The 17,789-nt window shown below is 42.6% G+C and overlaps 1 protein-coding gene across 1 annotated transcript in view; it reads right to left on the reverse strand.

Annotated features, from left to right (window-relative positions):
* Positions 1 to 17,789, reverse strand: part of HAAO (3-hydroxyanthranilate 3,4-dioxygenase) — a 177,309-nt gene that overhangs the window by 139,107 nt on the left and 20,413 nt on the right. The window contains exon 2 of the mRNA XM_063919809.1: positions 3,801 to 3,879. Coding sequence (XP_063775879.1) covers positions 3,801 to 3,879 — 79 coding nt within the window. The remainder of the gene's footprint in view (positions 1 to 3,800; positions 3,880 to 17,789) is intronic.

Consider the following 17,789-nt stretch of genomic DNA (forward strand, 5'->3'; position numbering starts at 1 on the left):
ATGCAGACTATGATTGGGAATAGTAACCGTCCCCGAAGCTTGCTTGCGAGGGAACACGGTGCACTAATTGGGGTTCCCGGTCACTGTATAGAGAAAACGACACCAAAAAAAACATTAAAAAACTCATGTCGACCTTTTGACCTGTTGACCTAGACCATGTCGACCTAGAAACCCTGTCGACCTAGTTATTGTTGGCCAATAGTGGTCGACCTAGACACCGTCGACCTAGTTACTGTCGACCTGGCATCCCTGTCAACTAATAGTGGTCGACCTAGACACTGTCAACCTAGTTACTGTCAACCCTCCATACCACACCCGTTCCAAAGACGCCTTCCTGCTGTACTTTGTAATCTGTATATGCCTTTGAAAATATTTTACACTTGCTGCTAAACAGTATATAATTAGAAGCTGATAGCTATCTAAAGCAGAATTCGCTAGGCATCAAGTGTTTTATATGTTAGAACATGCTAATTTTTCAGATTTAGGTAATTAATGAATGTGTGCTCTGAAGCAGGATTTCCAATGAATAAACGTGAGGAATAATTTAATATGATGTCAAAAAGCTGATTAAGGCTGAAATGTATGTCTCCTCTGGTTAAGCTATTTATCCTGTGAGAAAAAGAAATGTTTTGTATGGTGACTGGCAGCCATCTTCAGTTGAATTTGAGTACATTTTTCTGAATGCTACACTTACTATACTACAAATGGAATTGAAAAGATTTGTAATACTGCAGTTTAATAAACCTGCAGACTAGAGCCACTTAGATATTTCCTTTCATTTTTGAATTGCGCAAGCATAAAATAACTTGAATATACTTCACTGTTATGGATTACAGCACCTTTTGTTCTGTACACCAGTATCTTCCACTAAGTAAAAGGCCATTATGTAATAGCCTGCAAGTTACAAGGAATGTTGCAATACTGGCGATTTAAGGATGCAGTCATTTAAAAGTCAAAAGCAGTTTGGTTTTGCAGCGGAATTGCACATTTCGTGCAACTCACAGGATGCTACATTTGGGCCAAAATGATAAGTGGTATATATAATACCTGAGTGCTAATATCACATAGAAACATAGAATTTGACGGCAGATAAGAACCACTTGGCCCATCTAGTCTGCCCCTTTTTGTTTTATCCTTTAGGCAATCTCAACCCTGTTTGAACCTTAATTCTTTGTAAGGATATTCATATGCCTATCCCAAGCATGTTTAAATTGCTCTACAGTCTTAGCCTCTACCACCTCTGATGGGAGGCTATTCCACTTATCCACTACCCTTCTGTGTAGTACTTTTTCCTTAAATTTCCCCTGAACCTCCCCCTCTCCAGTCTCAGTGTATGTCCTCGAGTTCTAATACTTATCTTCCTTTGAAGAATGTTTCCCTCCTGAACTTTGTTAAGACCCTTGATATATTTGAAAGTTTCTATCATGTCCCCCCTTTCCCTTCTCTCCTCCAAACTATACATGTTAAGATCTTTTAGCCTTTCCAGGTAAGTTTTGTGATGTAGGCCATGCACCATTTTAGTTGCCCTTCTTTGTTCACTCTCTAATGTATTTATATCCTTCTGGAGATATGGTCTCCAGAACTGGACACAGTATTCCACATGGGGCCGTACCAATGACCTATACAGTGGCATTATCACTTCTTTTTTTCCTGCTACTGATTCCTTTCCCTATGCAACCAAGCATCTGACTTGCCTTTCTCATTGCTTTGTTGCATTGCTTTCCTGCCTTCAAGTCACTTGAAATAGTGTCTCCTAAATCCCTTTCCTCCTCAGTAGTTTCCATTATAGTACCCTTGATACTATATTTAGCCTTTGGGTTTTTGAGACCCAAGTGCATGATTTTGCATTTTTTAGCATTAAACTGTTGTTGTCACGTTCTTGACCATTTCTCAAGCCTACCTAGGTCATCAATCATTTGTTTTACCCCTCCCGGTGTGTCTGTCCTGTTGCATATCTTTGTATCATCTGCAAAAAGGCATACTTTCCCTTCAATACCATTTGCAATGTCACCAACAAAGATATTAAAGAGAACTGGACCAAGTACAGATCCCTGGGGTACTCCACTGGTAACATTTCCCTCCATAGATTGCACTCCATTTACTGCAACTGTCTGTTTCCTATCCTGCAACAAGGTTCTTATCCATTTAACTGTTTTATAATCCACCCCCACGCTTTCAAGTTTATTTAGCAGTCTGCGATGTGGGACAGTGTCAAATGCCTTACTAAAGTATAGATATGCTACATCTACAGCTTCCCCTTGATCTGTTATTTTTGTCACAGAGTCAAAAAAGTCAATAGTTACTTGCAGAGATATGCAAGCTTTGGCTCTACAGTTGCAGTAGAACTACAAATCCCAGCATACTTGTCTCCTATCTCAGAATCTGTAGGAAACATCAGAATTTTGAGGGGTTCTTCCTGACTTCAGGGAAGCATTGAAACCCTTGGAACCCACCAGGGGCATTTCAACAGAGGTGGGGGGCTCGTGTGCAGGCTCCAAGTAGGCCCCTTCCTCTTAGCAGTGCAGGAGACGCTGGCTTTATGCCAGAGTCTACTGCATATGCGCAGACTCTGGAAACATGGCGCCCACCGTGTTCCAGAGTCTAAATCTCTACTGCAGCTCCGACATGGGAAAGTAATAAAAACATGGGTGCAATGTTATAGAAACCTATTATAGAAACGTGAATGGATCCCACCCAATTCACTAGTGAAGTTGTCGAGACGATTAAATAATGAGTGTGGGCGGGCTATGATGTCCCAATGCACATCTCCACGGCACCTCCCACTTGGACCTACCCTCTGGGATCTGCCTGAGCAGAGCATTAAAAGGTTGGTATGTATAGTATGGTCTGCACTTGTAGTTCCACAGAAACAGGAGATCTGAAGCATGCCTGTACATACATGCGACTACAATACATTTCAAAATATACATGAGCTATAGTAATTATATCTGATGAAACCGTGGTTTGATTTTCACGGAGAAACATGTTAAGGACATCTCACGCTGCTGTTTTTCCCTGAGATCTACACAAGCACAGCACCACAGTCCGGACTCCAGCACACGGCAAACTGCCTGAATTCTGCAGCTACGAACGGCGCCCTCCCTCCCCGGTGAACTGAATAGAACACCGCCGCTCCCACCAACCACAATGGATTCCGCATGCTGACAGCCAGCCTCACATGAGACTCTAAGGAATAAGTGGTGAGCACAAAATTGTTTGGCGGTCGGGGGACGTAGTAGCATAGCGCCCATCGTTTATACAGCTGAACACTTACCATCTAGTGAACACCATTCACATTCCCTAAAACAAATTGGGACTCTATAATTTACTTTGGAGCGAACCAGCCACACTGGTCTTTTGGATGTGGACATCTGTGCAATATACAATTGGGATACAGTATATGGCAGCGTGTAAATAATATCAGCAGTGAGAATAATTCATTTATGAAAATATGCATTGCATTTTTTATGCTTTTATTTTATGTGATTGAATAAAATGTTTATATATTAAAGATCAGTATCTAGCGCTCTCTTGTGATATTGCATGTTTCACAATTACTTTGTATCTATTTGAGTATCGCAGAATACCAATGTGGGAGCAGCTATAAGTATATAGATATCAGTATATCAATTGTATTATATAAATTGGGTGACCAACAGCTTTATTTTGTGCCTTATATCAGAGCGCCTGATTTGATAATTTTAGGAGTCATAATTATCAAGCACTATAGTAATTAAAAAATACTTTTATTATCTTTACACCTTAAATGCAGTAACATATGAGTGAAATAACAATATTACCTCTTCTCCCTCTTCGATGTGATAATCTTTTCTTAGATTCGGGCCTCCCACAAACATTACTTTAAGCTGATCATTGTGCCTTTGAAAACAAATATAAAATATTAATCTAAAATAAGATGACCCAAGGAATCAAGTTCTAATTAACAAATCTCCTGCTTTCCATGAAAGCTACTGTAATTGTTAGCCTGGCTACAGAGCTAAATCCTGCGTGGTAGATACTTTTGTTGTGTTCATGAAAAAATTGCATCATGGGATAAAGTAGACATAAATTATAAACAAGCTAATACAGCAAAGTGCATTCAAGTCTCCTTAGCATTGTAATAAGTCACATTGAAGTAGGTTAGTTAAAGTTCAGCTTTTTGGTCCAGTGGTTTGAATAAAAAGGGCATTGTGTTTCACATTGTTTTTTGATTGTTTTCTGATTATTATTTTTGCAATATTTTATAATACTTTATACTGCAAATAATATATCTGTGCTATTGTTATTAGTAGAAATGTCCATTTTGGACTAGGAGAAATGCAACAGAATCAAATTTTGGGGTAGAAAGTAGAGATGAGCGGGTTCGGTTCCTCTGAATCCGAACCCGCCCGAACTTCAGGTTTTTTACACGGGTCCGAGCAGGCTCGGATCTTCCCGCCTTGCTCGGCTAACCCGAGCGCGCCCGAACGTCATCATCACGCTGTCGGATTCTCGCGAGGCTCGGATTCTATCGCGAGACTCGGATTCTATATAAGGAGCCGCGCGTCGCCGCCATTTTCACACGTGCATTGAGAGTCATAGGGAGAGGACGTGGCTGGCGTCCTCTCCGTTTAGAGAAGAGAGAGACACAGTATTTTCGGGGAGCATTATTAGGAGGAGTACTACTGTATACTAGAGATGAGCGTCGGAAATTTTTCGGGTTTTGTGTTTTGGTTTTGGGTTCGGTTCCGCGGCCGTGTTTTGGGTTCAACCGCGTTTTGGCAAAACCTCACCGAATTTTTTTTGTCGGATTCGGGTGTGTTTTGGATTCGGGTGTTTTTTTCAAAAAACACTAAAAAACAGCTTAAATCATAGAATTTGGGGGTCATTTTGATCCCAAAGTATTATTAACCTCAAAAACCATAATTTACACTCATTTTCAGTCTATTCTGAATACCTCACACCTCACAATATTATTTTTAGTCCTAAAATTTGCACCTAGGTCGCTGGATGACTAAGCTAAGCGACCCTAGTGGCCGACACAAACACCGGGCCCATCTAGGAGTGTCACTGCAGTGTCACGCAGGATGTCCCTTCCAAAAAACCCTCCCCAAACAGCACATGACGCAAAGAAATAAAGAGGCGCAATGAGGTAGCTGTGTGAGTAAGATAAGCGACCCTAGTGGCCGACACAAACACCGGGCCCATCTAGGAGTGTCACTGCAGTGTCACGCAGGATGTCCCTTCCAAAAAACCCTCCCCAAACAGCACATGACGCAAAGAAAAAAAGAGGCGCAATGAGGTAGCTGTGTGAGTAAGATAAGCGACCCTAGTGGCCGACACAAACACCGGGCCCATCTAGGAGTGTCACTGCAGTGTCACGCAGGATGTCCCTTCCAAAAAACCCTCCCCAAACAGCACATGACGCAAAGAAAAAAAGAGGCGCAATGAGGTAGCTGTGTGAGTAAGATAAGCGACCCTAGTGGCCGACACAAACACCGGGCCCATCTAGGAGTGGCACTGCAGTGTCACGCAGGATGTCCCTTCCAAAAAAACCTCCCCAAACAGCACATGACGCAAAGAAAAAAAGAGGCGCAATGAGGTAGCTGTGTGAGTAAGATAAGCGACCCTAGTGGCCGATACAAACACCGGGCCCATCTAGGAGTGGCACTGCAGTGTCACGCAGGATGTCCCTTCCAAAAAACCCTCCCCAAACAGCACATGACGCAAAGAAAAAAAGAGGCGCAATGAGGTAGCTGTGTGAGTAAGATAAGCGACCCTAGTGGCCGACACAAACACCGGGCCCATCTAGGAGTGGCACTGCAGTGTCACGCAGGATGTCCCTTCCAAAAAACCCTCCCCAAACAGCACATGACGCAAAGAAAAAAAGAGGCGCAATGAGGTAGCTGTGTGAGTAAGATAAGCGACCCTAGTGGCCGACACAAACACCGGGCCCATCTAGGAGTGGCACTGCAGTGTCACGCAGGATGTCCCTTCCAAAAAACCCTCCCCAAACAGCACATGACGCAAAGAAAAATTAAAGAAAAAAGAGGTGCAAGATGGAATTGTCCTTGGGCCCTCCCACCCACCATTATGTTGTATAAACAGGACATGCACACTTTAACCAACCCATCATTTCAGTGACAGGGTCTGCCACACGACTGTGACGGAAATGATGGGTTGGTTTGGACCCCCACCAAAAAAGAAGCAATTAATCTCTCCTTGCACAACCTGGCTCTACAGAGGCAAGATGTCCACCTCATCATCATCCTCCGATATATCACCGTGTACATCCCCCTCCTCACAGATTATCAATTCGTCCCCACTGGAATCCACCATCTCAGCTCCCTGTGTACTTTGTGGAGGCAATTGCTGCTGGTCAATGTCTCCACGGAGGAATTGATTATAATTCATTTTAATGAACATCATCTTCTCCACATTTTCTGGATGTAACCTCGTACGCCGATTGCTGACAAGGTGAGCGGCGGCACTAAACACTCTTTCGGAGTACACACTTGTGGGAGGGCAACTTAGGTAGAATAAAGCCAGTTTGTGCAAGGGCCTCCAAATTGCCTCTTTTTCCTGCCAGTATAAGTACGGACTGTGTGACGTGCCTACTTGGATGCGGTCACTCATATAATCCTCCACCATTCTTTCAATGTTGAGAGAATCATATGCAGTGACAGTAGACGACATGTCCGTAATCGTTGTCAGGTCCTTCAGTCCGGACCAGATGTCAGCATCAGCAGTCGCTCCAGACTGCCCTGCATCACCGCCAGCGGGTGGGCTCGGAATTCTGAGCCTTTTCCTCGCACCCCCAGTTGCGGGAGAATGTGAAGGAGGAGATGTTGACAGGTCGCGTTCCGCTTGACTTGACAATTTTCTCACCAGCAGGTCTTTCAACCCCAGCAGACTTGTGTCTGCCGGAAAGAGAGATCCAAGGTAGGCTTTAAATCTAGGATCGAGCACGGTGGCCAAAATGTAGTGCTCTGATTTCAACAGATTGACCACCCGTGAATCCTTGTTAAGCGAATTAAGGGCTCCATCCACAAGTCCCACATGCCTAGCGGAATCGCTCCGTGTTAGCTCCTCCTTCAATGTCTCCAGCTTCTTCTGCAAAAGCCTGATGAGGGGAATGACCTGACTCAGGCTGGCAGTGTCTGAACTGACTTCACGTGTGGCAAGTTCAAACGGCATCAGAACCTTGCACAACGTTGAAATCATTCTCCACTGCGCTTGAGACAGGTGCATTCCACCTCCTATATCGTGCTCAATTGTATAGGCTTGAATGGCCTTTTGCTGCTCCTCCAACCTCTGAAGCATATAGAGGGTTGAATTCCACCTCGTTACCACTTCTTGCTTCAGATGATGGCAGGGCAGGTTCAGTAGTTTTTGGTGGTGCTCCAGTCTTCTGTACGTGGTGCCTGTACGCCGAAAGTGTCCCGCAATTCTTCTGGCCACCGACAGCATCTCTTGCACGCCCCTGTCGTTTTTTAAATAATTCTGCACCACCAAATTCAAGGTATGTGCAAAACATGGGACGTGCTGGAATTTGCCCATATTTAATGCACACACAATATTGCTGGCGTTGTCCGATGCCACAAATCCACAGGAGAGTCCAATTGGGGTAAGCCATTCCGCGATGATCTTCCTCAGTTGCCGTAAGAGGTTTTCAGCTGTGTGCGTATTCTGGAAACCGGTGATACAAAGCGTAGCCTGCCTAGGAAAGAGTTGGCGTTTGCGAGATGCTGCTACTGGTGCCGCCGCTGCTGTTCTTGCGGCGGGAGTCCATACATCTACCCAGTGGGCTGTCACAGTCATATAGTCCTGACCCTGCCCTGCTCCACTTGTCCACATGTCCGTGGTTAAGTGGACATTGGGTACAGCTGCATTTTTTAGGACACTGGTGACTCTTTTTCTGAGGTCTGTGTACATTTTCGGTATCGCCTGCCTAGAGAAATGGAACCTAGATGGTATTTGGTACCGGGGACACAGTACCTCCAACAAGTCTCTAGTTGGCTCTGCAGTAATGATGGATACCGGAACCACGTTTCTCACCACCCAGGATGCCAAGGCCTCAGTTATCCGCTTTGCAGTAGGATGACTGCTGTGATATTTCATCTTCCTCGCAAAGGACTGTTGGACAGTCAATTGCTTGGTGGAAGTAGTAAAAGTGGTCTTACGACTTCCCCTCTGGGATGACCATCGACTCCCAGCAGCAACAACAGCAGCGCCAGCAGCAGTAGGCGTTACACGCAAGGATGCATCGGAGGAATCCCAGGCAGGAGAGGAATCGTCAGAATTGCCAGTGACATGGCCTGCAGGACTATTGGCATTCCTGGGGAAGGAGGAAATTGACACTGAGGGAGTTGGTGGGGTGGTTTGCGTGAGCTTGGTTACAAGAGGAAGGGATTTACTGGTCAGTGGACTGCTTCCGCTGTCACCCAAAGTTTTTGAACTTGTCACTGACTTATTATGAATGCGCTGCAGGTGACGTATAAGGGAGAATGTTCCGAGGTGGTTAACGTCCTTACCCCTACTTATTACAGCTTGACAAAGGCAACACACGGCTTGACACCTGTTGTCCGCATTTCTGTTGAAATACTTCCACACCGAAGAGCTGATTTTTTTTGGTATTTTCACCAGGCATGTCAGTGGCCATATTCCTCCCACGGACAACAGGTGTCTCCCCGGGTGCCTGACTTAAACAAACCACCTCACCATCAGAATCCTCCTGGTCAATTTCCTCCCCAGCGCCAGCAACACCCATATCCTCCTCATCCTGGTGTACTTCAACACTGACATCTTCAATCTGACTATCAGGAACTGGACTGCGGGTGCTCCTTCCAGCACTTGCAGGGGGCGTGCAAATGGTGGAAGGCGCATGCTCTTCACGTCCAGTGTTGGGAAGGTCAGGCATCGCAACCGACACAATTGGACTCTCCTTGTGGATTTGGGATTTCGAAGAACTCACAGTTCTTTGCGGTGCTTTTGCCAGCTTGAGTCTTTTCAGTTTTCTAGCGAGAGGCTGAGTGCTTCCATCCTCATGTGAAGCTGAACCACTAGCCATGAACATAGGCCAGGGCCTCAGCCGTTCCTTGCCACTCCGTGTGGTAAATGGCATATTGGCAAGTTTACGCTTCTCCTCCGACAATTTTATTTTAGGTTTTGGAGTCCTTTTTTTACTGATATTTGGTGTTTTGGATTTGACATGCTCTGTACTATGACATTGGGCATCGGCCTTGGCAGACGACGTTGCTGGCATTTCATCGTCTCGGCCATGACTAGTGGCAGCAGCTTCAGCACGAGGTGGAAGTGGATCTTGATCTTTCCCTAATTTTGGAACCTCAACATTTTTGTTCTCCATATTTTAATAGGCACAACTAAAAGGCACCTCAGGTAAACAATGGAGATGGATGGATACTAGTATACTTATGGATGGACTGCCGAGTGCCGACACAGAGGTAGCTACAGCCGTGGACTAACGTACTGTGTCTGCTGCTAATATAGACTGGATGATTGATAATGAGATGAAATCAATATATATATGTATGTATATATAATATCACTAGTACTGCAGCCGGACAGGTAGATAATATATTTATTAGGTAATGATGACTGATGACGGACCTGCTGGACACTGTCAGCTCAGCAGCACCGCAGACTGCTACAGTAAGCTACTATACTCTATAGTAGTATGTACAAAGAAGAAAGAAAAAAAAAAAACCACGGGTAGGTGGTATACAATTATGGATGGACTGCCGAGTGCCGACACAGAGGTAGCTACAGCCGTGGACTAACGTACTTTGTCTGCTGCTAATATAGACTGGATGATTGATAATGAGATGAAATCAATATATATATGTATGTATATATAATATCACTAGTACTGCAGCCGGACAGGTAGATAATATATTTATTAGGTAATGATGACTGATGACGGACCTGCTGGACACTGTCAGCTCAGCAGCACCGCAGACTGCTACAGTAAGCTACTTTACTATAGTAGTATGTACAAAGAAGAACGAAAAAAAAAAAAACCACGGGTAGGTGGTATACAATTATGGATGGACTGCTGAGTGCCGACACAGAGGTAGCTACAGCCGTGGACTAACGTACTGTGTCTGCTGCTAATATAGACTGGATGATTGATAATGAGATGAAATCAATATATATATGTATGTATATATAATATCACTAGTACTGCAGCCGGACAGGTAGATAATATATTTATTAGGTAATGATGACTGATGACGGACCTGCTGGACACTGTCAGCTCAGCAGCACCGCAGACTGCTACAGTAAGCTACTATACTCTATAGTAGTATGTACAAAGAAGAAAGAAAAAAAAAAAACCACGGGTAGGTGGTATACAATTATGGATGGACTGCCGAGTGCCGACACAGAGGTAGCTACAGCCGTGGACTAACGTACTGTGTCTGCTGCTAATATAGACTGGATGATTGATAATGAGATGAAATCAATATATATATGTATGTATATATAATATCACTAGTACTGCAGCCGGACAGGTAGATAATATATTTATTAGGTAATGATGACTGATGACGGACCTGCTGGACACTGTCAGCTCAGCAGCACCGCAGACTGCTACAGTAAGCTACTATACTATAGTAGTATGTACAAAGAAGAACGAAAAAAAAAAAACCACGGGTAGGTGGTATACAATTATGGATGGACTGCTGAGTGCCGACACAGAGGTAGCTACAGCCGTGGACTAACGTACTGTGTCTGCTGCTAATATAGACTGGATGATTGATAATGAGATGAAATCAATATATATATGTATGTATATATAATATCACTAGTACTGCAGCCGGACAGGTAGATAATATATTTATTAGGTAATGATGACTGATGACGGACCTGCTGGACACTGTCAGCTCAGCACAGCACCGCAGACTGCTACAGTAAGCTACTATACTCTATAGTAGTATGTACAAAGAAGAAAGGAAAAAAAACACGGGTAGGTGGTATACAATTATGGATGGACTGCCGAGTGCCGACACAGAGGTAGCTACAGCCGTGGACTAACGTACTGTGTCTGCTGCTAATATAGACTGGATGATTGATAATGAGATGAAATCAATATATATATGTATGTATATATAATATCACTAGTACTGCAGCCGGACAGGTAGATAATATATTTATTAGGTAATGATGACTGATGACGGATCTGCTGGACACTGTCAGCTCAGCAGCACCGCAGACTGCTACAGTAAGCTACTATACTATAGTAGTATGTACAAAGAAGAACGGAAAAAAAAAACCACGGGTAGGTGGTATACAATTATGGATGGACTGCTGAGTGCCGACACAGAGGTAGCTACAGCCGTGGACTAACGTACTGTGTCTGCTGCTAATATAGACTGGATGATTGATAATGAGATGAAATCAATATATATATGTATGTATATATAATATCACTAGTACTGCAGCCGGACAGGTAGATAATATATTTATTAGGTAATGATGACTGATGACGGACCTGCTGGACACTGTCAGCTCAGCAGCACCGCAGACTGCTACAGTAAGCTACTATACTCTATAGTAGTATGTACAAAGAAGAAAGAAAAAAAAAACCACGGGTAGGTGGTATACAATTATGGATGGACTGCCGAGTGCCGACACAGAGGTAGCTACAGCCGTGGATTAACGTACTGTGTCTGCTGCTAATATAGACTGGATGATTGATAATGAGATGAAATCAATATATATATGTATGTATATATAATATCACTAGTACTGCAGCCGGACAGGTAGATAATATATTTATTAGGTAATGATGACTGATGACGGACCTGCTGGACACTGTCAGCTCAGCAGCACCGCAGACTGCTACAGTAAGCTACTATACTATAGTAGTATGTACAAAGAAGAACGAAAAAAAAAAAAAACACGGGTAGGTGGTATACAATTATGGATGGACTGCTGAGTGCCGACACAGAGGTAGCTACAGCCGTGGACTAACGTACTGTGTCTGCTGCTAATATAGACTGGATGATTGATAATGAGATGAAATCAATATATATATGTATGTATATATAATATCACTAGTACTGCAGCCGGACAGGTAGATAATATATTTATTAGGTAATGATGACTGATGACGGACCTGCTGGACACTGTCAGCTCAGCACAGCACCGCAGACTGCTACAGTAAGCTACTATAAGAGTATGTATAAAGAAGAATGAAAAAAAAAAAAAAACACGGGTAGGTGGTATACAATATTATATATATATATATATATTATATACAATTTTATATATATATATATATATATATATTAAACTGGTGGTGATTGATTATTAAACTGGTGGTCACTTCAGGACAGGTCACGTTGCAACTTGCAACTAGTACTCCGAGGCCTAAGCAGACAATCACAAAATATATTATTATACTGGTGGTCAGTGTGGTCACAACAATGGCAGTGTGGCACTGACTCTGGCAGCAAAAGTGTGCACTGTACGTTATATGTACTCCTGAGTCCTGCTCTCAGACTCTAACTGCTCCCCACTGTCAGTGTCTCCCCCACAAGTCAGATAATACACTTACAGTCACACTATCTAATCTATATATCACTTCAGCAAGTAGTATAGTAGTATACAATAGTACTCCTCCTAATAATGCTCCCCGAAAATACTGTGTCTCTCTCTTCTCTAAATGGAGAGGACGCCAGCCACGTCCTCTCCCTATGACTCTCAATGCACGTGTGAAAATGGCGGCGACGCGCGGCTCCTTATATAGAATCCGAGTCTCGCGATAGAATCCGAGCCTCGCGAGAATCCGACAGCGTGATGATGACGTTCGGGCGCGCTCGGGTTAGCCGAGCAAGGCGGGAAGATCCGAACCTGCTCGGACCCGTGTAAAAAACCTGAAGTTCGGGCGGGTTCGGATTCAGAGGAACCGAACCCGCTCATCTCTACTGTATACTACTATACTACTTGCTGAAGTGATATATAGATTAGATAGTGTGACTGTAAGTGTATTATCTGACTTGTGGGGGAGACACTGATAGTGGGGAGCAGTTAGAGTCTGAGAGCAGGACTCAGGAGTACATATAACGTACAGTGCACACTTTTGCTGCCAGAGTCAGTGCCACACTGCCATTGTTGTGACCACACTGACCACCAGTATAATAATATATTTTGTGATTGTCTGCTTAGGCCTCGGAGTACTAGTTGCAAGTTGCAACGTGACCTGTCCTGAAGTGACCACCAGTTTAATAATCAATCACCACCAGTTTAATATATATATATATATATATATATATATATAATTGTATATAATATATATATATATATATAATATTGTATACCACCTACCCGTGGTTTTTTTTTTTTTCATTCTTCTTTATACATACTACTATAGTAGCTTACTGTAGCAGTCTGCGGTGCTGTGCTGAGCTGACAGGGTCCAGCAGGTCCGTCATCAGTCATCATTACCTAATAAATATATTATCTACCTGTCCGGCTGCAGTACTAGTGATATTATATATACATACATATATATATTGATTTCTTCTCATTATCAATCATCCAGTCTATATTAGCAGCAGACACAGTACGTTAGTCCACGGCTGTAGCTACCTCTGTGTCGGCACTCGGCAGTCCATCCATAATTGTATACCACCTACCCGTGGTTTTTTTTTTTTCTTTCTTCTTTGTACATACTACTATAGAGTATAGTAGCTTACTGTAGCAGTCTGCGGTGCTGCTGAGCTGACAGTGTCCAGCAGGTCCGTCATCAGTCATCATTACCTAATAAATATATTATCTACCTGTCCGGCTGCAGTACTAGTGATATTATATATACATACATATATATATTGATTTCATCTCATTATCAATCATCCAGTCTATATTAGCAGCAGACACAGTACGTTAGTCCACGGCTGTAGCTACCTCTGTGTCGGCACTCAGCAGTCCATCCATAATTGTATACCACCTACCCGTGGTTTTTTTTTTTCGTTCTTCTTTGTACATACTACTATAGTATAGTAGCTTACTGTAGCAGTCTGCGGTGCTGCTGAGCTGACAGTGTCCAGCAGGTCCGTCATCAGTCATCATTACCTAATAAATATATTATCTACCTGTCCGGCTGCAGTACTAGTGATATTATATATACATACATATATATATATATTGATTTCATCTCATTATCAATCATCCAGTCTATATTAGCAGCAGACACAGTACGTTAGTCCACGGCTGTAGCTACCTCTGTGTCGGCACTCGGCAGTCCATCCATAATTGTATACCACCTACCCGTGGTTTTTTTTTTTCTTTCTTCTTTGTACATACTACTATAGAGTATAGTAGCTTACTGTAGCAGTCTGCGGTGCTGCTGAGCTGACAGTGTCCAGCAGGTCCGTCATCAGTCATCATTACCTAATAAATATATTATCTACCTGTCCGGCTGCAGTACTAGTGATATTATATATACATACATATATATATTGATTTCATCTCATTATCAATCATCCAGTCTATATTAGCAGCAGACACAGTACGTTAGTCCACGGCTGTAGCTACCTCTGTGTCGGCACTCAGCAGTCCATCCATAATTGTATACCACCTACCCGTGGTTTTTTTTTTTCGTTCTTCTTTGTACATACTACTATAGTATAGTAGCTTACTGTAGCAGTCTGCGGTGCTGCTGAGCTGACAGTGTCCAGCAGGTCCGTCATCAGTCATCATTACCTAATAAATATATTATCTACCTGTCCGGCTGCAGTACTAGTGATATTATATATACATACATATATATATATATTGATTTCATCTCATTATCAATCATCCAGTCTATATTAGCAGCAGACACAGTACGTTAGTCCACGGCTGTAGCTACCTCTGTGTCGGCACTCGGCAGTCCATCCATAATTGTATACCACCTACCCGTGGTTTTTTTTTTTCTTTCTTCTTTGTACATACTACTATAGAGTATAGTAGCTTACTGTAGCAGTCTGCGGTGCTGCTGAGCTGACAGTGTCCAGCAGGTCCGTCATCAGTCATCATTACCTAATAAATATATTATCTACCTGTCCGGCTGCAGTACTAGTGATATTATATATACATACATATATATATTGATTTCATCTCATTATCAATCATCCAGTCTATATTAGCAGCAGACACAGTACGTTAGTCCACGGCTGTAGCTACCTCTGTGTCGGCACTCAGCAGTCCATCCATAATTGTATACCACCTACCCGTGGTTTTTTTTTTTTCGTTCTTCTTTGTACATACTACTATAGTATAGTAGCTTACTGTAGCAGTCTGCGGTGCTGCTGAGCTGACAGTGTCCAGCAGGTCCGTCATCAGTCATCATTACCTAATAAATATATTATCTACCTGTCCGGCTGCAGTACTAGTGATATTATATATACATACATATATATATTGATTTCATCTCATTATCAATCATCCAGTCTATATTAGCAGCAGACAAAATACGTTAGTCCACGGCTGTAGCTACCTCTGTGTCGGCACTCGGCAGTCCATCCATAATTGTATACCACCTACCCGTAGTTTTTTTTTTTCTTTCTTCTTTGTACATACTACTATAGAGTATAGTAGCTTACTGTAGCAGTCTGCGGTGCTGCTGAGCTGACAGTGTCCAGCAGGTCCGTCATCAGTCATCATTACCTAATAAATATATTATCTACCTGTCCGGCTGCAGTACTAGTGATATTATATATACATACATATATATATTGATTTCTTCTCATTATCAATCATCCAGTCTATATTAGCAGCAGACACAGTACGTTAGTCCACGGCTGTAGCTACCTCTGTGTCGGCACTCGGCAGTCCATCCATAATTGTATACCACCTACCCGTGGTTTTTTTTTTTTCTTTCTTCTTTGTACATACTACTATAGAGTATAGTAGCTTACTGTAGCAGTCTGCGGTGCTGCTGAGCTGACAGTGTCCAGCAGGTCCGTCATCAGTCATCATTACCTAATAAATATATTATCTACCTGTCCGGCTGCAGTACTAGTGATATTATATATACATACATATATATATTGATTTCATCTCATTATCAATCATCCAGTCTATATTAGCAGCAGACACAGTACGTTAGTCCACGGCTGTAGCTACCTCTGTGTCGGCACTCAGCAGTCCATCCATAATTGTATACCACCTACCCGTGGTTTTTTTTTTTCGTTCTTCTTTGTACATACTACTATAGTATAGTAGCTTACTGTAGCAGTCTGCGGTGCTGCTGAGCTGACAGTGTCCAGCAGGTCCGTCATCAGTCATCATTACCTAATAAATATATTATCTACCTGTCCGGCTGCAGTACTAGTGATATTATATATACATACATATATATATATATTGATTTCATCTCATTATCAATCATCCAGTCTATATTAGCAGCAGACACAGTACGTTAGTCCACGGCTGTAGCTACCTCTGTGTCGGCACTCGGCAGTCCATCCATAATTGTATACCACCTACCCGTGGTTTTTTTTTTTCTTTCTTCTTTGTACATACTACTATAGAGTATAGTAGCTTACTGTAGCAGTCTGCGGTGCTGCTGAGCTGACAGTGTCCAGCAGGTCCGTCATCAGTCATCATTACCTAATAAATATATTATCTACCTGTCCGGCTGCAGTACTAGTGATATTATATATACATACATATATATATTGATTTCATCTCATTATCAATCATCCAGTCTATATTAGCAGCAGACACAGTACGTTAGTCCACGGCTGTAGCTACCTCTGTGTCGGCACTCAGCAGTCCATCCATAATTGTATACCACCTACCCGTGGTTTTTTTTTTTCGTTCTTCTTTGTACATACTACTATAGTATAGTAGCTTACTGTAGCAGTCTGCGGTGCTGCTGAGCTGACAGTGTCCAGCAGGTCCGTCATCAGTCATCATTACCTAATAAATATATTATCTACCTGTCCGGCTGCAGTACTAGTGATATTATATATACATACATATATATATATATTGATTTCATCTCATTATCAATCATCCAGTCTATATTAGCAGCAGACACAGTACGTTAGTCCACGGCTGTAGCTACCTCTGTGTCGGCACTCGGCAGTCCATCCATAATTGTATACCACCTACCCGTGGTTTTTTTTTTTCTTTCTTCTTTGTACATACTACTATAGAGTATAGTAGCTTACTGTAGCAGTCTGCGGTGCTGCTGAGCTGACAGTGTCCAGCAGGTCCGTCATCAGTCATCATTACCTAATAAATATATTATCTACCTGTCCGGCTGCAGTACTAGTGATATTATATATACATACATATATATATTGATTTCATCTCATTATCAATCATCCAGTCTATATTAGCAGCAGACACAGTACGTTAGTCCACGGCTGTAGCTACCTCTGTGTCGGCACTCAGCAGTCCATCCATAATTGTATACCACCTACCCGTGGTTTTTTTTTTTTCGTTCTTCTTTGTACATACTACTATAGTATAGTAGCTTACTGTAGCAGTCTGCGGTGCTGCTGAGCTGACAGTGTCCAGCAGGTCCGTCATCAGTCATCATTACCTAATAAATATATTATCTACCTGTCCGGCTGCAGTACTAGTGATATTATATATACATACATATATATATTGATTTCATCTCATTATCAATCATCCAGTCTATATTAGCAGCAGACAAAATACGTTAGTCCACGGCTGTAGCTACCTCTGTGTCGGCACTCGGCAGTCCATCCATAATTGTATACCACCTACCCGTAGTTTTTTTTTTTCTTTCTTCTTTGTACATACTACTATAGAGTATAGTAGCTTAC

This window comes from Pseudophryne corroboree, chromosome 4, assembly GCF_028390025.1.
Source record: "Pseudophryne corroboree isolate aPseCor3 chromosome 4, aPseCor3.hap2, whole genome shotgun sequence".
Classification (NCBI taxonomy): Eukaryota; Metazoa; Chordata; class Amphibia; order Anura; family Myobatrachidae; genus Pseudophryne; species Pseudophryne corroboree.